The 25,193-nt window shown below is 40.4% G+C and overlaps 2 protein-coding genes across 6 annotated transcripts in view; one reads left to right on the top strand and one right to left on the bottom strand.

Annotated features, from left to right (window-relative positions):
- LOC309702173 (protein NLRC3-like) overlaps nucleotides 1–18,418 on the top strand; it is a 132,347-nt gene extending 113,929 nt beyond the window's left edge. For 3 of the 4 annotated variants that reach the window (XM_082526645.1, XM_082526644.1, XM_082526642.1), the window contains one exon: nucleotides 1–136. This exon is cut by the window's left edge and continues 1,555 nt beyond it. The gene's annotated coding sequence lies outside the window, so the exon portion shown is untranslated. Of the gene's footprint in view, nucleotides 137–17,355 lie in introns of those variants that run through there. The other variant, XM_082526643.1, reaches the window with a different exon arrangement.
- The window catches only part of LOC309702279 (uncharacterized protein), a 164,537-nt gene continuing 151,476 nt past the window's right edge, over nucleotides 12,133–25,193 (bottom strand). Inside the window, exons 2-5 of one of the 2 annotated variants that reach the window (XM_082526877.1) lie at nucleotides 22,271–22,367; nucleotides 18,724–18,829; nucleotides 13,592–14,188; nucleotides 12,133–13,266 (exon numbers count right to left, since the gene is read on the bottom strand). In XM_082526877.1, the coding sequence (XP_082383003.1) occupies nucleotides 12,574–13,266; nucleotides 13,592–14,188; nucleotides 18,724–18,741 (1,308 nt within the window). In that variant the 5' untranslated portion in view covers nucleotides 18,742–18,829; nucleotides 22,271–22,367 and the 3' untranslated portion in view covers nucleotides 12,133–12,573. Of the gene's footprint in view, nucleotides 13,267–13,591; nucleotides 14,189–18,723; nucleotides 18,830–20,789; nucleotides 20,910–22,270; nucleotides 22,368–25,193 lie in introns of those variants that run through there. The other variant, XM_082526876.1, reaches the window with a different exon arrangement.

Raw genomic sequence — 25,193 nt, 5'->3', positions numbered from 1 at the left:
TGTTATATTTTTACATGCTGTGGAGCCATTTGTGGGAGCATTTCAAGTTGCTATACATCAATACAACTGTTATAGCCCTAATTTTAATAATATGTATGCATTAAGTCCATAGTAACTACATAAACTGCAAAAACAACCTCTGCTCATCCATCTCTGTGTGTATCAGGATACATTTGGTTCATAATACACAGAAAAATCAGAGTTATTACCTGTAATAAATGTGAAAGATTCCTGCAGTGATAACCAGGCAGGACTGAAACACATCCAAGCTGTCACCACGGTAACAGCACCGCCCATCCACAGGTGAGGGGAGGAGCAAAAAGAGGGACTTTGACCATTTTATACTAAAAACACTCAACTAATGTTTCTAATATGAAACAAATAAGCCCACATTAATGTGAGCGTTTATTAAATAATAATAATGATGATTTCCTCCTGATCTCATTTCCACAGCAGAGAAAACTGTGGTGTATATTGAGGTGGAGGGTGTGGTCTGTGGCTCAGGTGTAGAGTGAGGGTGGGGTGCACCACAGCAGCATGCTGGGACTGCTGAGGGTGGAGGAGGGAGTGATGATGACATCAGAGCTGCAGCACAGAGACCAGTGAACACACAGTCTGTTCATCTTTGCATAGATACAATATACAGCACAATATTGAATGACAGACACGCTGTGGGAGCTTCCACAGATACACTGACGTCAGCATCCAGAGTCCTCCTGCTGCTCCCCCCTCAGAGCCCCGTGATCAGCACCAACACATTCAGTTAGATGACAGAGTCCAGCTGCAGCTAGAATCAGCTCCCCTCTGTGAACAACAGCACAGCGTCAGTGTTTCACACTCAGTGAAAGGAGGAAACAGCAGAAGAACACCATGTGTGCTACGTTTCCCAGGACACACTACAAACTGCACAAATACAGAGCAGCACGTGGAAGGACCTGGAGCTGCATTTACAGAGCTGCAGACAGCGTGATGTCCTGTATGGACAGGTGGAAGGAACCAAGTCCTCAGCTGGAACACTCGTGTTTGTCCACAGACAGGAAACACAGCAGGAAACTTCCTGACAGAAGTGCAGCTCATGGATAACACACTTCCTGTCAGTCAGAATGAGGCTGCAGCCAAACACAGAAAGGTGTTTTTGTCCAGATGAGCCCAGAGAAGAAACACGAGTGTTCACAGACATCAGAAGCTCAGAGAGGTGAAACATGAGGTTGGAGTCCTCGTCAGCATCCAGAAGAGCTGCTGTGAAACCCTGAGTACTCATGACAGACTCTGATGGCACAAACACATCATGATTCAAACAGAAAGACAAACATGGAGCTCCTGATCCTCCTGCATGAGAACAAGCTGACATGAGCGCTGTGTCTGAGAGTGTCTCCCTGTCACAGTGACAATAACACAGCTGCTGCTCACAGTCATTAAACTGACCTGAGGTCAGCTGTGCTCCTTACATATGAACCATGTGACCTCACATCAGTGCTGTGGATGACTGTAGTCATAGAAGAGTAGAGCTGTAGCAGGTGGTGTGAGGAGGAGGTGGTGTATTCTAGTTAACGCAGTACTGAAACACTCCAGCAGAGGGCGCTGTTAAGTCCTTATTGTAACACAGTTACTGTGTGCAGTTAGACTTCATACATAATCTGCACTTATTTCCATCAGACATGCTGTCAGGAAATGATTGGTTTCTATTGATTCTACTTCCTGTTGACTCGTTTGATGACAGTGAAACAATCACAGCTGATTGTGTGATGATGTAAACTGTCACTGTTACATTCAGTGTGTGTGACATAATGTTAGTGCAGGCTGATAACAGCCTGGTTCTGTTAGAAACACATGAACGTGTCCATAGATCAGTGTGTGTTTAACATGAGAGCTTCAGCCCTGCTGATGTGTTAAATAAAGACATGCAGGAAAACTGATGAGACTCTGAAATAACTCTTTATATTTATAATGTAACTCTGCATCAAAAGAACAACAAAGGATCCCAGACAGGTTTCTGTGAACAAAGACCATTCTGATGTTTCTGTGTTTCTAACACTTTGACATTATTAGTAAACAGACTGCAGTGAGCAGCATTTATAAAGAGCTTCTATATAAAGATATGACAGCTGTTTGACAAGTTTATCACTCTGTGTTTGGACCTGATCAGTCCAGCTGTTTACTTGAAACATGTTCATTTACCTGTTCTGTTATATTCATGTTCTTGTCTCTGTTGAAAACACATTTTAATGTCCCTCAGATTTTTCTCCCAGATGAATAAATATAAAAATGACACAAACTGACTGCAGCTACTTTTTGTCCTTTGTGTCAAAAACCTTCATGTGACTCATGAGAGACACGTTTCAGCTGTTTGTGACAGATCAGAGGCCAACAAGTCATTTATAACACTTTCCATCATTGTTTAAAGTTCTCAGTGTTTAAAGTGTTTAAAGTTCTCAGATCTAATGAAATGATGGAGGCTGTTTCCTACCACGGTGCTGATGTGTGACTAACAAGGCTCATGGTCTCCAGCAGACCAGCGCCTGGAATGAGGTGAGCTGAGTGTTGCTTTGGTGGGTCTGTGCCCACGTCATGCATCAGGATTCATGTTGGCAATAGTTCATATCTCTGTTCTTCAGCCTTCATCACAAAGCTGTGAAGGAAAAACAAACATCTAACAGGATGTGATGGATGCAAAGTCCACTGAGCTCTTTGTCATTTACAAACTTGTCCAACCAACAAGAGCACAGATCAAAAACACAGTGACAGTTACAGGATTTTGCCATATATGAGCATAGATGACTTTCATATAGATTTTCAATGCAGGCTTTTGGTGAGCCGCTGGGTTCTGTCTAATAATCATCTCAGCATTTTACAATAGAACAGCTCTTTATCATCTCTGCATTTATTGTTATTGGACATGAAACAAGGAAGCTGTTTCTCATTGGATGTTAGTTTCATGTTCATCAGGATCATTTTCTAAAGAGCTGATATTGAGACCATTTACTGCACTGGCTGCACATCCTGTCTACATTTCTCTGTATGTGCTGTGTTTAGACTCACAGAGAAATGACTCAACCAGCTGTGTTTGACTATATGAAAGGTCAGTGTGTGTCTGCACACAGACTGTTGTGTTGGACTGTTATTCAGTTGTCTGCTGAATGTTTTCAAATGTCTGCATCTCAGCTGTGATGAGGCTGGGGGTCATGGGAGGCCACCGTAGCAGCCTCTTCAACATCATGACATCATCATAAATGCTGCTGGACTGTCTGATGGGCTGACGGTGAAAAAGCCGTCGGGAAGGAAACAGAAGACGTTTCAGAGGCTGCAGCAGATTTCTTTGATTCGGGGCCTTTTTCAGCTTTATTGGACAGAGCAGTGAAGATAAGTGACAGCAAAGCAGAGAGAAAGGGGGCGTGGCCCGGGTCAAAGCCAGGCCAGCTGCTCTCCACCTCGTGGTCACCTGCTCATCCTAGTGAGCTCCACCAGCAGCCCTTTCACACACTTTACACTGTCAAACACTGTGTGTGGACCTCAGCTAACAACAGGCTACATTTAAGTCTGGACTACATGCTTTTATATTGTTTTTATTCCATCAGCAGCTCAACATCATGAGCAGCTTTGACATAAAGACATCAAACTCAAGCTGACTTTAAGCTACTTTTAATACAGGGGCTCAAAAACAACAACATCTTTATTATATATCAGGACACAAAGTCATTTCATCTCAAAGGGAAACAGCTTTATTTGGAATAACCAGCACTATCAACTGGTTTGGGATCTCCACCAGTTTCATGTCTTTGCAGCTTCTCCAACAAAGTTCCTGTAAAATCAGCATGTTTGTCTTTATTGGTTTGATAGTGATTGATTATTCAGTCCCAATCTGCTGTCATCTAAAGAACAAAATGATGTTTCTATGAGTCACAAAGCTCCAGATGTTGTCGGCTTCACAAAGAAAACAAAGAACTTAAACACAAAGTGTTTGGAGCCAAAATGTTCCCAAGCTGCTCTTTTTGAAATGGCAGAGGTACAGTGGTGTCTAACAGCACACTGTGGAAGGCAAACATGTTATTGTTGGATGAAACTTCATGAATCCTTTGTAGATTTGAGCTGTTGGAGCCTTTCTTTTCTCTTCAGGTGTACAGATGCTGAGGAGGCAGGTGAAGCAGGTGGAGCTGTTGTGATGCTGGCAGAGGGTGTGTCTTAGTAACTCTGTGAGGCAGAACTGGATCCAACATTGTGGATGTGTTGATGTTGGAGCCATTAAGAGTCTCTGGCCACACTGTAGGATTTCCCTTTGATCCACTGTGGGGGCATTTTGGAGTCTGTCAGTGAAACTCTTCATGTTTGTGTTTGACTCCAGTTTATAGAAACAGAGGAATGTGTCATGCTTTTGTTCGGCCTCCACAAATACACACATTTGTTCATTGGTTGGACTTTTTGGAAGGAGACACATTGAAAACCATGTTAATAAGATCTTGTTGTTTCCTGTGGATCCGACACAGAGAGTGGACTTCAGACAGAAAGCGTGGAAGAGATTTTAGAGGCCGTGTGTGGCAACAGGAAGTTTCTGTGTGTTTGCTGATCTTACATGTGGAAAACAACACGTGATGTTTGTGAAGTTCTACAATGATCATTGTTCTCACAGCATTTTGAGTGGGAACAGTTCAAACTGGGAGTAGTGGGAGTTATTTACTGATTGAAACAAGCTGAATGTTTCTGTGACGATGAAGATCAGCAGCTCAGCTGATCAATGAACTGACATCTATCAGTCGTTTCATGAGATGAAGTCATCAGCAGACATTTGTTCTGACTGTGTGATGAATGTCAGAACGTCAGGGCTCTGCTTTAGTCACTGCTTGATGATCATTGGCTCATTGTTGAATCCAGGGCCCAGTCTGACCTCTGACCTTTGCTGCAGGTCTTCTGTGTTATCTCCACTTTCATGTCTGATCTTCTGCTGTATCGTCCAAAATAAACATCTGGATCATTTCCAACACTTCAGCAGATCTTTAGTTTGGGCAGTGCAGCACAGAATAACACATATTGTACTATACTGCCCACTTCCTGATCTTATTGGATCTGTGTGTGAGGTTGGTGAAGGAAACACATGTTTACTGAGTGAGTCGCTGCCATTAGGAACTAGTTTTTATATCACAGCCTGGAAATCACACAGGACCATTTCTGCAAGTGAAAAGTCGTCATTGGAGGAAAATGATTATGTAGTTTGTGCGACTGAAGAATTGTCCCAACTACATGTGCTGCTGACCCTTGACCTTTCCTTTAGGTGCACAGAGGAGTCTGTGGGAACATCCAGAACTGAGGCAGTGCTACAGATGCTTCAAATAAAGTGGTGTATTATCCATGTTTTCTATGGATCACATCCAGTATCCTGATCTAACGAGCCCCCTTCTTGTGGATTTTAGAGCCTCCGACTTTTGCTGCGTCTCATTTCAAGCACAAGAGCAAGAAGTGGATGAAGAAGTGGATGAAGAAATGGGGCGAGTGGGGTCAGTGTGGTGCATGTCAGCTGTGCTCACACATGCTTTCACAAAGAACATGTGTGTTCATCGGCAGCATTAAGGTGCACTTTAGTCTTCATAATAATAAAGAATTCTGACTTTATTCTTCTGAATCCTCACAGTCATGTTGCAGCTCTGCTTTGCTTTAAGAAAATGTTCTACCAGGATGTTACTTTCCTAAACGTGTTCTCCAAATGTTCCAAAGACTTTGTTCTAAGTAGTTCTACATGATGAAACATCCACACTAAGTTTAAGAAGGACACACAAACACCATCTGTCCTTTCATCATGTGTACAAACGTGTTCAGATGTCAAATGTACCGTGAATGGATGCAAATGTGGATCGTTCCAATAAAATGAGACAGTTTTGTAAGTCGATCCCAGTTTGAAGTTCATTAAAACCTATAAGAACATGTTATTCAAACCAATTTTATCCAACAGGAAGAAGCATCAGGGGAACAGGAAACATTCAAACATGTTTACTGTAAGAACTGCACAAAGGAAGAAAACACAATCCTACACACGAGCACTTTAAAATGGACATTTAGCTTTTCAAACATCAGGGAGCTGCAATAACAACACTGAGCCCATTCTGATCAGACTGAAAGATTTATAGAGATTTATCCATGTGCTGGAAAAGGATTTGATATCAACATAGATGCAGATTAGCAGGAGCATTTTCTTCATATTGATTTAGAGTTCAGTACCAGGAATATGTAGAATTAACATCTGTGTGCATGACGAGTGATGAAAATTCAAAGTCAGGCTTTCAAAGGATGTCAGAATTGGTGTCTCTATCTGTGACTGTCCCAGAGGAACCTGCCTGAGGGATTATTACAGATCTGTCTATATAGAAAGACTTGCATTGATTCACAGTGTACAATTCTTTCTAATCTATTAACATCTTCCTCCAAATCCTGTTTCTGCTGTTTAATGACATATGTCTGAATACAGACAGTGGAAAAATGTCAGTTTTAGTTTTACTGGATCTCAGTGCAGCATTTGATACAGTTGACCACAACATATTACTCAAACGACTGGAGAACTGGACAGGTCTTTCAGGAACTGTACTAAACTGGTTCAAAACATACGTAGAAAACAGGAAATACTTTGTATCAATAGGTAACTTCACATCTGAGCAGACAAGTATCACATGTGGAGTTCCCCAAGGTTCCATCTTGGGACCCTTTCTGTTTAACATTTACATGCTCCCACTGGCACAGATTATAAAGAACAACAAAATAAACTATCACAGCTATGCAGATGACACACAAATATATATCACAATGTCATCAGGAGACCAAGGCCCCGTACAATTTTCTCCAGCTAAACAAAAACAAAACTGAGGTAATAGTCTTTGCGCCAAAGAAAAACGATTACAGGTCACCAGAGAACTTCAATCTATACATCTAAAAACCACAAACCAGGCGAGAAATTTGGGTGTAGTGATGGATGCAGACCTAAACTTAGAAAAACACATTAAGACAATAACAAAATCAGCTTACTATCGCCTCAAGAATATTTCAAGGATAAAAGATCTGATGTCTCAACAGGACCTGGAAAAACTAGTCCATGCATTCATCTTTAGTAGGCTTGACTACTGTAACAGCATCTTTACAGGTCTACCTAAAACATCAGTCAGACAAGTACAGCTCATTCAGAACTCTGCTGCTCGAGTCCTCACTAAGACCAAAAAAGTGGACCACATCAGTCCAGCTCTGAGGTCCTTACACTGGCTGCCTGTCCGTCAGAGGATAGACTTTAAAGTTCTGATGCTGGTCTATAAAGCTCTGAATGGTTTAGGACCAAAATACATCAGTGACCTCCTGACCCAGTATGAACCTTCCAGATCCCTCAGGTCATCTGGATCCGGTCTTTTATCAGTTCCCAGAGTCAGAACCAGACACGGAGAAGCTGCATTCAGCTTTTATGCTACTTATATCTGGAACAAACTCCCAGAAAGCCTCAGATCAGCTGAAACACTCAGTTTATTTAAATCCAGGTTGAAGACTCACCTGTTCTCAGCTGCATTTGAATAAAGCACCAAATCCACACTTTTAAGCTTAAATTTCAAAACTTACATTTAACTACTGATTTTATCTACTGTTCTGATCTGTTTTGATTTTATATACTGTTTTGTTTGTTTGTTTGTTAATTAGTTAGTTTGTTTGTTTGCTTGTTTTAATCAATTTTAAATCATGCTTTTTATTTGTTTTTGTTTCTAATGTCTCTGTAAAGCACTTTGAATCACCTTGTTGTTGAATTGTGCTATACAAATAAACTTGCCTTGCCTTGCCATCAGAAGGGCTCAAACCTCCTGCTGTTTCTACTGGACCATCAATTCTACTTTATGATCATCTTCAAAAATAAAAACGCGAGTTTATTTGTGAACTCTGTGAAATGTGTCTGATGTTTAGTTTGAACCAATCCTGTGTCAGCCGCAGCCACATCATTGCCACACATACAAATGGGTGCGTTCCTGTTTAGACCTGCTGGCTGTCAATGGGCTTCATTCCATTTGATTTCAGCCATTTCCGGTGGTCGGCTGTGATCTAAACTCAACATGGCTCCTGTGTTAGAAGAGCCTCTGATTTTAAACTTTGCACATTTAATAGTTTCTTTCCAACACTGTGGAGCTACCAGCCCAGTATATGTAGCCACAGTAGATGGAGTTATCAAGCTGACTGACAAACATCAGGACTCATGTGATCCCTACATGTGGACCTTTCACAGATGGATCCAAGTGCAGATTCAACTCTGCATCACATTTGACTTCAGCTGTTACACACTTTCTAGCTGTGTCACTTCCTGCTTTTTGGATCAGATAGTTTATTCATGTCCACAAATGTTTGGCTGCATGTTTTTATCATCTATATTTCCAGTCTTCATACAGCCGATATTTCATGTGAACTCCAACCTGCCAGCTGCCATCATGTTTTCAGGGTTCATTCAGTGTTGAAATGTAGGACAAACAGCAGCACATGTTCTCTAAATGTTTGCAGTCATTTTACATGAAGCTGATACTACATGAGACATTTTCCATATTTACTGTCTTTGAACAGAGAATAATAAAGCCAGCAAACATATACAGGCTGTGCAAATACAAACTTCTGTGGTGCATTTGATGACCTGCAGAGGAGAACAAGTCGGGCTTTTCAGCCCTAACACAACCTCTTTGTTCTCAATACTACAAAACCTTCAAAGGCTGATATGCAAGTTTGCATGAATCACCAACACAGTTGTGTTTGTTTCTAGTATAATTATAAATAAGCTGATCAAATATCTGCTGACTGATTAGATCCAGTATCTGTTACAGATGAACTGGATATCACAGCGCATGTTGTTAATCCGTCATATCAAACTAAACCGTGTTGCTGGTGTAAATATCCTCCAATAAAGTCAGATGAGGGCTGCTGTTGCCAGGTAACGATGATGTCACACTGGATCTTCTGATCTTTAGCATCGTAGCGCTCGGAGTCTGATGTTGGCTCATGTGTTGTTAAACACCAACATGACGTTCTACTAGTCAAGGCCTCACCTTCACCCACTGATGCTGATCACACAGACCCACTAATAGAACTGTTTTATCAGGTTTATGCAGCGTCAGCATTAATGTCACATTTAATCAGACCACATTTACATTACAAGCCCACTACAACCATATGGAACTCCAAAGTGTTCAAAATTAAATAAATAAATAAGTCATGATGAAATAAATAACTATGTGAATAAATAAGACACAGATATGTAATGTGAGAATGATATTGTGAAATAATTGAACACATTTTGAAAAAAAGCTCATTATTGTGAAATATATTGCATTCTGCTATATAAATTTACTTATTATTGTGAAATATTATTTCATGATCATTATTTTTCACAATAACAGAGATTATTCCTGAGGCATTTTATTTATTCCCAGCCATTTTTAATCCAAAATGTCCTTTTTTCAAAGTCAGTCTTTATTTCAAAATCCCGTTTTTCCCAATGGCCTATTTATTTCATTATTATTACACATTATTTGACCACGAGCAATCTTTTCTGGTTTGACGCCGTCTTTGTAGCCAGAAACCAGCTCTCTCCTCGGCTTCCTCCACTACACGCTTCCCCCACGCCAGTCTCCTCCGTCACTATAAAGGGGAGAGTCATGAGCTCCATCACCCTCACCTGTGCCGTCCAACGTCCCGCCACCAGCCTCCACTGCAGCAGGCCAGAGACCACACCCCTGCCACAATAAGTAAAAGTATATCCTTGCTGTACCCTTAATGCTAAATGTGCTAAATTAACCGCTGCCTTTGCCCCTTTGGGATTATTCTTATGTCACTGGGATGTTGACCTTTGACCTTCACATTAGAGAGATGGGCAGACATAATTAGTGTATGAATTTTAAAGTAACAGGTAATAAAGAGAGTGTAGCAAATGTAGTCAGGTTTATTACTCTGTATCACACATGAGTGCCCGAGGGAGGCGGGGCTGACTGGGGAGACACAGGAAACAGAGAGACAGGGCTGACTCGACATGAAACGATGAAACGTGGGACACGGGAACAGAAACTAAACACAGGCTGAAATGAACACTGAGGGAGGGAGAACTAAGATTACTGAGAGCCTGATAAATAAGAAGAACAAAAACCAAGAAAAACAAGAGTCAAAGAAAACCAAAAACACAAAGCATTGGGCCAGGACCCACTGCTGTGACATTTATATGTGATAAAAACATTAAAAACTGCTCAGATGTTGAAATCTTTCTACGTATACTTTAGGTTCAGCTCTCCAGCCTGGCATTTGGTTAAGCATGATTCAAACATTTGATTTTGTTTAACTGGTTTTAATTATAGTTACTTTTTGTGAACATTTGTTGCAGCATTTAAAAATACATCATTTATTTTCAAACTTTTATTTGATTTAGAGCATCATATTTGACCAACGTAAATGTTTTAATTTCATATAAAATAACTGAAACAGTGAACTAAATATCTGAAATCTTTCCTTCCTTAAAAGTTATAATCCTACTTAAGTTATAGTGCAAACGCTTAAGCAACAAATATACTTGATGCTAATTAATTAATATTTCCCTTTGATGTTGCAACTATGCGGTCACTTCTGTCTTTAAACAAAATAATATTTTCCAGTTACAGAAATCATAAAGTCCAAACTAAAGTGCTACTGTTGCTATATGCATTTTATATAAATCATGGATGATGGTCCTGACATGAAGGAAGAGAAAGTTACAGGTTGCATCCTTTGACTTTGTCTCCGTGCCTTTGGGCGATTTTCAGAAGGACAGATGTTTCAGGTCAATTCTTAAATCAATTTTTTCAAACACAAACACTATTTTAAAGCTTCTAGAGAGTAAAATATTAATGATAATTATAATAACAATAATAAAAACAAAAGCTCTCAGATCCATCAAACCAAGCAGCAGAAAGAACAATAACTGAAGAGAAAACTTTAACCTTGTAGACTTCATTATGTTCCAGCTGCTCTACAGACGCTGTGACCTCGAACTTAAGCAGGTCGTAAAGTATGTGCAGCTCAATAACTTCATAATCAGACCCTGTGGTATTTAGGCAGCAGAACAACTAAGAATAACAACTACAAATAATGTTTTTAGGTTTCTGTTGTACTGCAAGGTTCTGTACAGGAGAACCAAACCAAGAGCAAATATTACGTCTCATTTACACCTGAGCACGAAGAGCCATCAACATTTAGCAAATTGAATCATCTTTGTTTAGATGCAAGAAGAATCATATAGAAATGAAAAAGTAGAAATAGAAATCCAGAGCAAAGATATCCTCTAATTCAGCGTAGCACATGTGCAGCTGCTGCGATTCACGTAAGCATTCGGCTCGTCGCTGTTGCAGATTTTTCTCTCGCTGTTCTGGCTCACAGCGCTGCAAACACAAAAATAAATATCCCCAAAGCTGTGAAAGGGAGCTAATTAGTAAGAGTATTGTTACTCTCCGCAGGAGTAGTCCAGCAGTAGAAATCAGTCCAATAACAAGGTGTGTAACATCTAGCAGGGTGACAGAAAAACCCAGGGTAACTTCTAAGGACCTCAACGTCTCTCTCACATTGTGTTTTTTAAACATGCTTCCATTTGTCACTTCAGTCTTTACTCTGAAATACAGGAAGAGAAATCATGGCTGAAACAATTTCTCATGAAACCAGGGGTGTGGTCCAACAGTCAGTTTGGTGAGGAAGGTTCCTAACTGAGAGAAGTGACCCAGAAGTATCTGTGTAGCAGCCACAATGAATCCAGATCATGAGCTTTATTAACTGATCAAAGTCTCTTCTTTCATCTTCTGTATGATTTAGTTTGCATTGGTAATGCCCATTATTGTAATGCTTTTTTAAGACCAGCAAAACTTTATTTCACTTTGGGTTAGCTGGGATAAGTGATGGATGGAGGGAATTTTACTTCAGCCACAGAAATCCTAAACAGGAAGGAGGAGCAGAGTTACAGTGGATCACTATCCAGCAGGGAAACAAGGTTTATTTCAATTTCTTGGCCATGAGTGAGATTTACTGAGTGGGCAAATTAGGGAGACGACACCATCAGATCCCGAGCCCTCCATGTGTTAATCAAGAGACGGCTGCTGTGCTACATCCATAAATAATGAATAAATTAGGAGCTAAAGCTGAAAGGACAGTTTATTTGTACCATCTTCACGTGAACACATTCAAGAACATCACAGATGAAGAAACATTAAAAACTTCCACACTACATAAAGCAAGAAAAATAGTTTTTCTTTCAGGTGGTTTCAGAAAAACAGAAACATCAAACATCTCCAAGACTCTCTTTGAAAGAACTAAAAACCTTTGTTCTCATGGTCCAATCATGAGTGAACTCCCCGATGAAGCCTTGTGTGCTAAAACATGTCAGAGTTTTAAAGGTTAAACATGAGTTTCCAAAACGTTTTGCTGGAGAACAATGAACTATTTGACTGAGTTTCAATCATTTACAGACGAGCAAAACCAGGACAGAGAAAAAAGGACAAAACTGACTCAGTAAAAAACAGAAAAGAAGATCCCATGTAGATCTGTATTATGTAGAAGTTCAGCCCAGCAACCAGTTCAGTTCAACACAAGTTTAAATGATTCTATCTGAACTCTGTGGAGCCTGATCTCAAGCTTTTTGAGTCTGACACTGAAACCAGAGGATCTTTCTGTGTCTTCAGATTCACTGTGATCCAGTGATGGGAGTGATTTCAGCCCTGAGTGATCGCGCTGATGTTTGCACAGAGCAGACAATGAGGTGAATGTTTGGGCACATTGGTAACAGTGAAACAGTTTATTAGTAACGTGGGATCGTTTGTGTGCAGAGTATGAACTGAGATTCCTGAAGCTCTTGTCACACTGGTCACAGCTGTAGTTTCCTTCCATGTGTGTACGTTCATGAATGTTACGATTACCTGACTGTGAGAAGCTTCTCTCACAGTGTCTGCACTTGTGTGGTTTCTCTCCTGTGTGGACTCGTTTGTGTAATTTAAGGTCCCTTGCAGTGGTGAAGGATGACCCACACTGATCACAGAGGTGCTTTTTAACCCCACTGTGAATCAGTTCATGTTGTTTTAACTCACTTGTTGTGGTGAAGCTTCTCCCACATTCTTTGCAGTATTTCAGTTTGTCTCCAGTGTGTCTACGTTGATGTACTTTTAGGGTAATTTGCTGACTGAAAGTTTTTCCACAGAGGTCACAATGAAAGTCTTTCCCACCACCACAGTGATGACAGGGTTGAGAACTGGATCCATCTGTGTCGCTCTGCTTCTAAACAAAGACACAAAGACAGTGTAAGTCAGTCCTTCAACATTTGTATCCTGAACGTCGCCTGAAATAAAGAGCATCTCTGCAGACGTCCAACTACATTTGACTGTTTCCGTTAACACACTCAGTTTACTGGGCTGCAATAACTACAATACTACCACCATAATACTACAGTAATACTAAAATCATAACTGAAAGGAAAATCTGAATAATCACTCAGAGCTGCTTTTCCATGCAGTAGAATTGCTAACATGCTAACACAGTTTAATGAGCAGAGTTGTTCCAAACAGTCAGGCTAAAATGACAAGATAACAATATAAATACATACCTCACAGTAGCTGCACTTGTAGAGTCTCTTTCTGGTGTGGATCTGTTGGTGTCGTCTCAGGTGACGTGGAGATTTAAAAGTCTTCTCACACAGGTCACATTGATAAGGCCTCTCCTCAGTGTGGGTAAACATGTGTTGTTGTAAGTCTGTGTGAGTTATAAACTCTTTGCCACACTGTTCACAGCAGTACACATCATGTCTGGTGTGAATGCGTAGGTGTGTATTTCGGCTCCCTCTCTGGCTGAAAGTTTTTCCACAGATGTCACAGCTGTATGCCTTAATTCCAGAGTGGGTAACTAGATGCCTCTGTAAGTTGCTACTGTGAGTAAAAGCTCTGCCACACTGATCACAGCTGTACGCTTTAACTCCACTGTGGATGAGTTGGTGTGTTTTTAGGTAACCCTTCCAGGAAAAAGACTTTCCACACAAGTCACAGCTGAACGGTCTCTCTCCAGTGTGGATGACCTGATGCTGTTTTAGTTTAGCCCTCACAGTAAAACCCTTCCCACACTCGTCACAGGTGTGTTTTTTCTCTCCCTTTCTTCTGTGAGGTTTGTCGGCCTCCTGAGAGCGCTGACTTCTGGCTCCATGTTGGTCCTGCAGTGACAGAGATACAAACAGAGGCAGTGAGTGAAATGCAGTCGTGGAACAAACTCAACCTTCAAACTCCATTAACACTAGTTTTAAACCTGAAGGTGGAGCGTGGCACCAAACACCTTAAAGGTCTCTTATCCCCACCTGCTGGTAGTTCTACCACATTACACCCAACCTGCTGTTAAAGATAATTCATGACTGTTCAAACACTAAAATCATGCCACACACACACACACACACACACACACACACACACACACACACACACACACACACACACACACACACACACACACACACACACACACATTATTTTATAATTTAGATTATTTTGTTGTTTCCTATTACATATTTCTATAATTTGTGTAGATTTATACAGAATTATTCAGTGATAATAAATCCTATGTTTGTTTATTCTAAAGGAACCCCGTCAGCTTCCACAACAGATGTTGCTCGTCTTCCGTCAAATACTCACATAAAATATTACACAATAAAGTGGATTCAAGATATCCACATAATTTCACTCTTACATCCACAGTGAGGTTTCACAATTGTTCAAATATAAGCAATCAATAATAATAATAATAATATCAATAACATTGAGGCACATTACACAAATTTCAAAAACAAATCATGTCTTACAATATTTACAACAACTAAAAGCTCTGTAAATCGGCTTTTAAGTGTTCATTGAAGTTTTGAATAATTCTCTAATTTTTTAAGGCAACTTATTCCACTTAAAAGTTGCTCTAAATGTAACAGTTTTACAAAACGTTACTTTTAACTCGAGCATTTACTAAATTGCAGCTTGTTGAAAACTGTGTAATATGATGATGTATTTCATCTGGATACTGCAGCTGAGCAGAATAAATGTGGTGTGTTTAACAGAATTGCTTTCTTTAGAACTACAAGTAAGCCATAGAATATTTTAGCCTGTACAGGAAGCCAAGAAAGGTTATTATGCATTTGATCAATATTAGTATAGTATGAACATCTTCACACTAATCTGGACGCCTTATTCTGGACTAACTGAAGTCTGTTAAGATCTGTCTTATTAGCTGCTGACCAAATGATTGAACAATACTCCAGATGAGACATTACTAGTGCATTAATGACATCTTTCATAATGAAGAAGTGATACACAAAGAGCATTTCATAGCCATAGCTATGCCTTGTCGGCAGAGTTATGTGACATTAGTGATGTTTGTACTTTCAGCGTTAACTTGGTTTTAAAGCCTTTAAAATATACGCCGTTCAATAGTCGACCTTCATCTGACAGAGAATGTGATGATTTTGTGGATAATTAAAGTCAGTCATATATCCACAAACACAACAAGCTGAAAGTCAGTGATGCTGCTCGGTTTGCAGTCCTGAACATCACGGCACAAGCAGGATTCACTGCACTGTTAATGTTAGCTGTGTTATATTGCTGCCTCTGTTCGGTGGTGTCGAGCCAAACGCACTTTAACGTGTGTTTGAACGAGCTGACGGTTCACTCGTTAAGCTGAAAGAAAGATGCTTTAATCACAGCAGTCACACATGTGTCCACTGCACCATCTGGAACTCTTCTTGTTTACACTCGTAATAACACAAACACTAAATCCTGCTTCTCTGGTGCTGTTGTGTAGCAGTGTGTACACCTGAGACTGTCACCTGTCTGTCTGTCCTGCACTCTCTCTCTGTTTCTTTCTCTCTGATTGTGGAATAAAAGTATGAACATGTGTTTATAAGTTACACTTGTGTTTGAATCCTGCAGCTTATCACACATTTGATTTCCATGTGTGACGACTGCAAGTGTCCAGAGTGAGGACAGACTGAGGGAGCCACTGCTGCACATCATCTGTGAGGCTTTGCAGCCCTGATGATCCACCAGGACAAACTCAGCAGTGTGTGAGGAAGAGGAGGAGGAAGAGCCAGCAGCAGCTGACAGATGGAGAGAATAGACAGACTGTTCCCTGTTTGTGAAGGACTGCTAGGAAAGTTTAACATAACTGTCTGTGCTGAATCAGTCTTATTAGGTAATGTTCAAATAATGTGATCATCCCAGTGTTTTCAGTGTGGGAGAAAGTACTCAGGGCCTTCAAGTTACACACTATGAAAGGCAGCAACAAGTTTAATGTTCAGAAACCTAAAGTCTGTATCAGCAGCAGAATGGAGCTAAAAATAAATGTTGGTTTCAGTTCTATGAAGCTTTGAGTATTTTGGATCAGTAGCTGCTGTGTTTGTTGCATCATATTGCTGTAACTGTTTATATGCTTTATATATTCTGAGCTAAGTTGATCTATAGTGTTACATCATATTCTATAAGGATGTTATGTGTTTGTAGACTTTCTGCCCAGTTTGACCATTTAGCAGAAGTCAGCCTGTTTAAGGCTCTGATATCTATTCTGTGTGACTTAAAGCAGTTATGACATGGTCTGATTTTCTCACCCAATAAAGGAATATTTCATATATCAGTCTACTCTTCATTCTATCTGACACAGTTATCACAGCTCCTACATTTGCTTTTTACACATATATGTAAGCATTGAGCCACATTTAGTACCAACATATTAAATGAACAATATTTGTCTCTTATATATGATACATCTGTATACACACTGTCACAGATACTTGTCTGTGAGTGAAGTGATTAATATAATAACTATAATATTGGCCATATTATATTTACATTACCACAGTGAGGTGACTTTAGTCTCATGAACAACATCAGCTAATTGTTATTTACAGCTAATCTTAAACGACTGTTCAGCACAGAAATGAAGCCCAACAATCATGTTTCACAGTCCTGTGGTCTCAGCCTCAGATACTCATCAAATCACACAGAGCTCATGTAGAAACAAATGAACTAAATATGTTCTCCTTCATTTCTGTCAAACAAAGCTGTATGAAACGTTTCCAGCTGTTAGTATCATGGTTGCTAGGAAACCTGGGCAGCGCGACGGAGGCTAGACGTCCCATTTCACGAGCCTACGAGCCTCGCACTTCGGCCTTAGCGGTCTTTGAGTCTGCGGCCCTTGAGGACTTTAAAGCTGCAGAACCTGAATCGGGATACAGCCATGATGATCTCCAGCCTCGTGCTCGCCAACATTCTGACCTGAGTTAAGAAGACGATCACTGAAATGGTCTCAGCAGGTCCTTTGATGACAGCAATGAAATGCAGTGGTAAGGCTGCCACGATTAGTCGACTAGTCACGATTACGTCGACTATCAAAATCGTCGACGACTGATTTAATAGTCGACGCGTCGTTTGAAGCTTTGTAAGATCCCAAAAGCAGGAATAAGTAGCAGGATTTAAGAGTGTAATAACGGACTGAAACAGAAGATGGCAGCACTGCATGTACAAGGATGCCAGCTGCCGTTAAACCCCGAAGAAGAAGAAGCTCTGTCCCAGAATTCATAGCGCGGCCCAGCGCAGTTTCCAACAATAGCTGCAGCTAGTTAGTTTTAATATTACTCTTATTATTCTTTCTGGGTCACAAAATAAACGTTTAACATATTTTCAGGCGAGAATGTAGCTGTGTAAACCTCAAATATCGGCTCAGTTTATCAAGACATCACATATTTTCAAAAGCGCTCCGACGTTTTCGGAGAAGTCTGTTACCCACTAGCTCGATAGCTAGCCGGGGGCCATGAGAGCACCGGACTCCCGGCAGATCGTTTTCAAACCCACCGCCCTACTCAGGTTAAACATGATATATAAGTCACTTAGATAAACTTAAAAATGTTATTGTTTGGCTTTTTTCAGTATTTTATTTGTTCCTGAGTAATTCGGCTGAGTTTATTAAACTTCACCAAAACAATCTGCACATTTAATTAAAATTTAATAAACTACCATCTTGTCTTTATTTTTAGTTAGCACATACCTTAAACACTTAAAGCTGTAAGCTAATGATAGTTATATAAGAGCAGATGCTGCTGGTGCAATAAGCTGTACGTTTTACGTCCAATGGATGATGATCTGATTAGTCGACTAATCGCAAAAATAATCGGTGACTAGTCGACTATCAAAATAATCGTTTGTGGCAGCCCTATGCAGTGGTAAGGCGTTTTGGGGATTAAGTTCGTTTTCATGGCAAAGAAGGACGATGCAGTTCATCTGATCACTCCTCATAACATTCTGGAGTGCAGGCAAAATGCTATTATAAAAACTTAAGCAGCAACTTCTCCAGGTTCCAATATTTATGCAATTCTCAAACCTTTTGGCCACGACTGTATAACCTCTTCTGAAGTTTAGTGGATATTATACATGGTTATGCTCAGGATGTGTCGGCCAGTTTCCACTGGAAACGCCTTTTGGTTAAACTGTCAGCGAGGAATTTGCATTTGCACTGTTACATTTTTATATAACTTTAATGCACATAAACAACAGCTGCTTGTTTCAGTGAAAATACATTGATGGGTTTTTAATAAAGTTGTGCAGCTGTAAAGTATTTTGTCTGGTGTCAATTATATCGTCAGCTACATCGTTATGGCAAATGTTCAAATGTATATGGTGATAAATATCTGTGGTCATATGGTCCTGCTCTGTCTGTCACCTTCTGTGTTGAGCTCATTGTTTCCTCTGTAGTGGCTGAGCTGAGTCCAAGTAGCTGAAAATGTTCCTCTGCTGCTCCGTCAGACTCTCCTCCTCCTGCTGATCAGCTGGGACACAAAACAGATCTTTGTTAGGCTCCACACTGCACTGAAGAGTCAAAGTGTCTCATATGTTCATCTGACAAGTAAAAGAACACATTTTTGTTTCCCGAGGTGGGCAACTTGTTGGAAACAAACACAAAAGGTTTGAGCACTGATACCTGCCATTGCTGCCATTGAAAGATGCAACGCCAGCAATGTGGATTGTCAAGACTCAAACCAATCATCAAGCAAAGACAACAGGGATCATTTGTTTCTGTTTATTTAGCATTCACAGCATTTGTAGTTGCCTTCTGTGCAGGGGAAGTCCACGCACACTGTGTGGTACCGCCATCCGCAGAAGGTGCATTCAACCTCTGTAAGAGAAACGAGGTTGTCTGAGACTGAAATGATATTCACTAAAGAAGTGGTGATTTGTAAAACTTCAAGTGTATGATAAGGTGAAAACAAATACACAACTGCATGTCATGTAGTTGAAGGTTTTTTTCTTTTGGAAGACCGGAAAACACTGAAAGTTACAAATTAGTCCTTTATTTATCCAGGTAAAAAAAAATCTCATTGAGATTAAAAATCTCATTTCCAAGAGAGACCTGGCGTCATGGCAACACAAGTCACATACCACACAGGTATATAACATTTAAAACAAACACAATATCCCAACATGTGTAACAAATGTATTGTGCTTGAAACAAATTCAGAATAGGTGATAAAGCAGCTGCACATGTGTGTCACGAGTAAATCTGGCTGTATAACAAACAGAAACAAGTGATCTGCTGTCTTTGCTCAATGGTTGGTTTGAGTCTTGACAATCCACATTGCTGCCATCTTTCAATATGTTTGAATGCACCAGTGTAAGTGCAGCCACTCAGACTCAATGTGTTCATAGAAACAGGTGCAGATGTGTCACGAGTTCATCCAGCAGTAGCTATGGTACTTGGCCACAGGGGGCAGCAGTGGACTGACCTGCATTCGAGACTGCTCCAGCTGCTCTGTGACAGTCAGTAGATCTGCTACAAATTGCAGATCATATGCAAGTTTTGGAAATGACATTATAAATATTCCTAACTCAGCCACGGCAGCATTGTTGATGTATTACCTATATACTACAAATTATTCCACCTGCTGAAAAGTGGATCTAATGTGGGCGGACTCACACTTAGCAAATAAACCTGTGATGTGAGAATGTAATCAAACTGTTGATCAGAGGCAAAGTAATTTAAAGTTTATGATGCTATCGTCTAATGTTAGCTGACATGATGTTAGCTTGTAAACTTATGTTGTTGTCTGGGTCTCATGTCTGATCTGATGATAATAACTGTGACAACACAGAGATTAAATAAAGGACGTTGGTGGGACTTCTTATGTTAGAACTATAACTTCAGTTAAGGAGTGAGACGTAAGGTGACAAGGAGAATGAAGAGAATGAGAAAGAAGTAACTGGGAAGAGAAAATGAAAACAAAAATTTGAAATGATCAAATTTGTGTTAACAGATGATGGTGATTTTAAAAATTCAAGTAATTTAAAGGTTTTATCCTATTTGTTGTTGTTTTTTTTCATATTCTTCTATTTGCAAGAGGTTATTAATAAAACAGGTTCTCTTTCTGGTTTCTCTTTTTGGACGCACTCTCTACAGCTTATCACATCCAAAATGGCGGATGTCAAGTACAAAACCTCGACAGAAACAATCAGCAAGAATTTTAGCATCAGTCCAAAATAAAACTGTCCAACTACAGAGTTTTAAAATCCAACTAAACTATGAACAGAGATCTTTTACAAATAGGCTATTGATGAGATGACAGTGGTAACAAAAACGTACACATCCGCGCACACAGACAAAATGGCGGGAGAGCGTTTAACGGTCGACCTCATGAGTCCGTTACCGTGAACTATGGAGCGACAGATTTGTGCTGGAACTGAGCTGCACACAGCTGATGTTAGCCAGGAAACATTACACACTGCTAACGTTACCTTCACACGGAGCTCCACACGGAGACGATCAGCGTCAGGCACAAACACCAAGTTCAGAAAAGAGGAACTTTGAGCAGGAAGGAAAGAGTCAGAGCGGCGTTTGAGGACACGTTTACAACCACGAACATCAGAATCTGTCTGTGCTGCATTCAAGTGCAAGTTGGAAACTCACTAATCTCTGTCATGTTGTCCAAAGATGATTTATTTCTGCTGGTTTTCCTGTTTGAAACACAAACATGTGTCAGCACTTTGTTGTTCTTCACCCTGCAGCATTTGAATATTTCAGGAGTAAACTGATCATAAATTCATGAAGTCATGACTGAAAGTGCAGACTGAGAGTGGATCACATGATGTTTGAGGTGTGTCATGTGACATGTTCAGTATTGTCACACATGTCTAGATTGTCCCTGATATCATAACTGCTCAAACACTGATGATTATATTTGAAGAATTATTCCTGATGGCAGCAAAGTTTGAATGGAGCTCTCTGTCTGTGCTGATTTGTCGCCCTCTGGAGGTCAAAGCACAAACTGCATGATGTCACTGTAACCACCACGGTGACAGGAAGTGTTTTTAAATGATGAAATATGTCAGTGATGCTGATAGTGTGTTCATCACAGACGTTCAGGCTTCATGTTGACATGAATCAAAGTTAATGTCATTATGGACCAAGGACAGTACTCTGGGTCTCCTGCAGAACAACTCGAGCTGTGATACCTGAATGAAGAGCCTCTGCTGCTTTAAAGAAGGAGGCTCGAGGCAGAGGTGAGGTGCAGACCAACCAGCTTTTATTCAGCAACTTTAACAGAAGGATCAGAAAAATAAAACTATACAGCACAGTGATGCTGACTGAAGCCACAGCATTAAACTAAACAAGCATCGGATCATCTTTAACAACATCTAATAAATAATGACAACTATTTAATCCTGTATTTCCTACAATAAAGCCTGTTCAGATATTTGTTGCTGATGGAAATGTAAAAGGCTCCCAGGAACCAAAGGACAAAAACAGAGGCAACAGTCACAGCTGCAAAGGATCCCCTAACACATAAACTGGTTTGAAGATATTTTCTAGCTCTGCAGAGGAGCTTGATTGCACGGACAGTAAAAAGTGGATTCAATAACAGCAGCGAGCGCTGAGTGATATAACGGTGCTGCGAGCAGCAGTGCAAAGGCTCACACAGAGACAGCAGCTACACTGTGTGTGGATGTGATCCACAGTCACAGCTGTGGGTTTCAGTCAGTGTGTCTCTAACTTCATGGTCACATTTCAAAGCTTATTGGAGCCAGAAGATGTTCAAGTAAAAGATTTATTGCTGTACTCGTCTACCAGGATAACAGGAGGTTCATAAAGCTGTGTAATACTTCAGCTTTCCATCATGGAGTAGTAGTTGTGTCCCTTTGTGTTTATTAGTGTGTTCACACGTCTACTTTAACTTCACTCTGTAATGAAAGGATTCAAATCACTGATAAATACATACATGCTGACTCTGAGTCTCAGTGAAGGAGGAAAGGATGGATGAAGGCAGCCTAGTGTGGGTCATGTGTGTCCAGCAGTCATCCAGGGCCTGGATCCATCTGTAACAGGAAGACAAAGTCCAGCCTGTAATCATCCTATCAGGCACAGCGTTTCCATCCAGCATCCTGACGACGCTAACAACCCGTCAAACGTCTCCTCTGGTCCACAGAAGTCACACTTCCTGTGTCATGTTTACCTTTTTAAGTGTGCTATTCAAGCCTGTGTGACCAACTCTGACTCTCCAGATTCCATCCTGGTCTCTGCTGCAGCTTCTTCTACACGACTGTTTTCTGTATAATAATATCTGCCTTTCCCGTCTCTGTCCCAGTGTGCCTGCCACTCGTCCTTCATCTTTACCTTCATTATACTCTTCACCTCACTTTCACTGTATTTTATAGTCAAACCTGCACGACTTCTTCTTGCTGCACCTTTTTAAACTTATCGTCCTGTTCATTGCATCAACACCGATATTCACAGGGAGCCATAAGAAATCCACTTCTATCCCTCTGTGTTTGATTCTATACAGTAAATGAAGTATATCAAAAACAATATGTTGCCTAGAGTCTGAAGACATATCACCTGTGCTCACTAGCACGCTGCTAGAGTCCCAGCAAACCACATACCTCCATATTAGTGCGTCCTCCACCCAGTTCAAGCCAGTAACATCACTACCAGCTCCCAGTATAAACTGCCACATCATCTGTAATTCTTTTACTCATCACCAAACTTATTTGTGGGAGAACAAATGCAGCAGCCGTTCTTTTATCTGACAGTGTTGACGCATCAGTAAATATCCTCACATGACCTGAGGACTTTCCCACTATATGAACCTGCTTTTAGTCGCCCCTCCTCCCTCGCCACAAGCTTCCTTTACAACATAACTTATAAAAAACAACTTTATTGACAATCAGCAATAACAATTACAGACAGTCTAGAAGAAGAATCACATGATCAAGGAGCAGAAGTTTATGGTTTTAATAGCTTTTACATTTTGGGAAAGTTTTAAAAACATTGTTTGGTTTTCTTTCTAAAGCGTTGAAAGGACGGCTTTGCATCAGAACAGTAAGATCAGCAAATGAATCCATTAAAGTTCTTTTGCCTTGTTTGCAAAAGAAGCCAAACAACATTTGTGTTACAAAGAGAGACTTCAGAACAGATCAAAGATCACAAACATCAGGCACTGATGGAAACAGCCAAACACAGAAACAGAGGCACCAGCAGGTGAAGGAGGCCTGTTGTAGAAATGACTCTGAGTGCTCAGGTAGAAACGCATGAAGAACCAGTGCGTCTAATATTTGGAAACCAATCTGTGTTTGAGCGTCCTGGATGAAACACAGATCATGTTGCAGAGCGAGGACGTCGTCTTTCCTCCCGAGTGTGTAACTACAGGACGTGTGCAGAAGGTTTAATCGTCCTCCTGACAGTTACTGATGAACGAGTCCTTCAGGGAGGCTCCAGGATCACTGTGGCTTTTACCAGCTGCTGCTAAACTGAGAGGTGTTGCTGCTTCATGTGTGAAGATGTTTGCATGGCTTTAACAGCGCAGACGTTCCTCATGTGCACCCATTTCATATGTTTTATTGTGATGTTTAGTAACATCTGCTTTCCTCCTTCAGGCAGACGATAAAGTGAGCTCAGCCTTAAACATGTGGAGAGAACGTTTGACCGACAGTCCTGGGACGACTGCAGAACAATGGTTTGTTTTTAATGATAAAGTTTCATAATGGAAATAAATGCTGAGCCTGTTTCATGATGTTGGCCCTGCAGCATCAGGCAGGATTAATACTGTAACAAACGTGTGTCACAGTTATAATGACTTTAAATGAAGACTTGGGTTGGATGGAGATGTCAGCTGGATTTGTGCTGACTGTCACTTTAAATGTTTTCAGTTCTGTTCAGCTTCTAAATCTACTTTTGTATAATGTTTGCTGAGTTTTGCACTTCATGACGCTTTTAAGAAGAGCCAATAAATCCTGACTTTACACCAAAATAAAGGTTTAATGTGTTTAGTGTGACAGTGGAGGAGAGCGCACATAATAAGAGTCATTAACAGAATGGTGACAATTATAATCTGTCTCATTTTAGGAGCAGCTCACAGGCACAACAGACTACAGAGCAATCAAAGCACCAGTTAAACGTCCATGTGACCGGCTTACAGCCAATGAACAATCAGTCCCCACTGTCCCCACCAACATCACTGTACTGGAAAGACTGTGCTGCCATGGTCAGAGATGAACTGGTACTAAAATGTAAGGCAGCTGATGTGTGTGGCCTTAGCAGCACAAATGCATCACGGCTGCAACGCTGCAGTGTGTTTAAACATTTGAACATTTCTGTGGCTTCAAACCAGCAGCTGCTCTGTACTCAGTCGTGTTTGTGTGTCTGTCAAAGTGATTGTTGTCTTTAAAAAGCCTTTTGTGTTGAGTTTTGTGAGCAGTGCCGAGCTTCTCTGTAGTCTAAGCCGAGTCGATATATTTGATTCCATGTTTGGTGTGATTTTCAAAGTCAGCAGCAGCAAACCCATACGGTAAAAAAATACATTTTTCCTGGCCAAAATATATTTCAAATATATGGTAAATATATTTTGTATTTGTGATGCTCCAAAAAAATATATTTTTGAAATTGAAAATATATTTCTTTCAAACCAAAATACATTTCAAAACATATTTTAGGGTGAAGAAAATACATTTCCAACCTTACAGTAGAATGTATATCAAAGTATCCTTTATTTAAAATATATTTAGTGCAATAATGATGATAATGATAACAATACTAAAAGTAACATGTTTTATGCACATCTGCAAAAAACAGTTGGATTCAAACAAAACAGAGTCAAAGGTCTATCACGAATTAGGTTGTTTATTCATTTGCTTACAGTATTTCAC

The sequence above is a fragment of the Aulonocara stuartgranti genome, assembly GCF_965226115.1.
Source record: "Aulonocara stuartgranti genome assembly, chromosome: 3".
In the NCBI taxonomy this organism is placed as follows: Eukaryota; Metazoa; Chordata; class Actinopteri; order Cichliformes; family Cichlidae; genus Aulonocara; species Aulonocara stuartgranti.
Note: the sequence above shows the minus strand (reverse complement) of the source record. Positions and strands in the feature narration are given on the sequence as shown.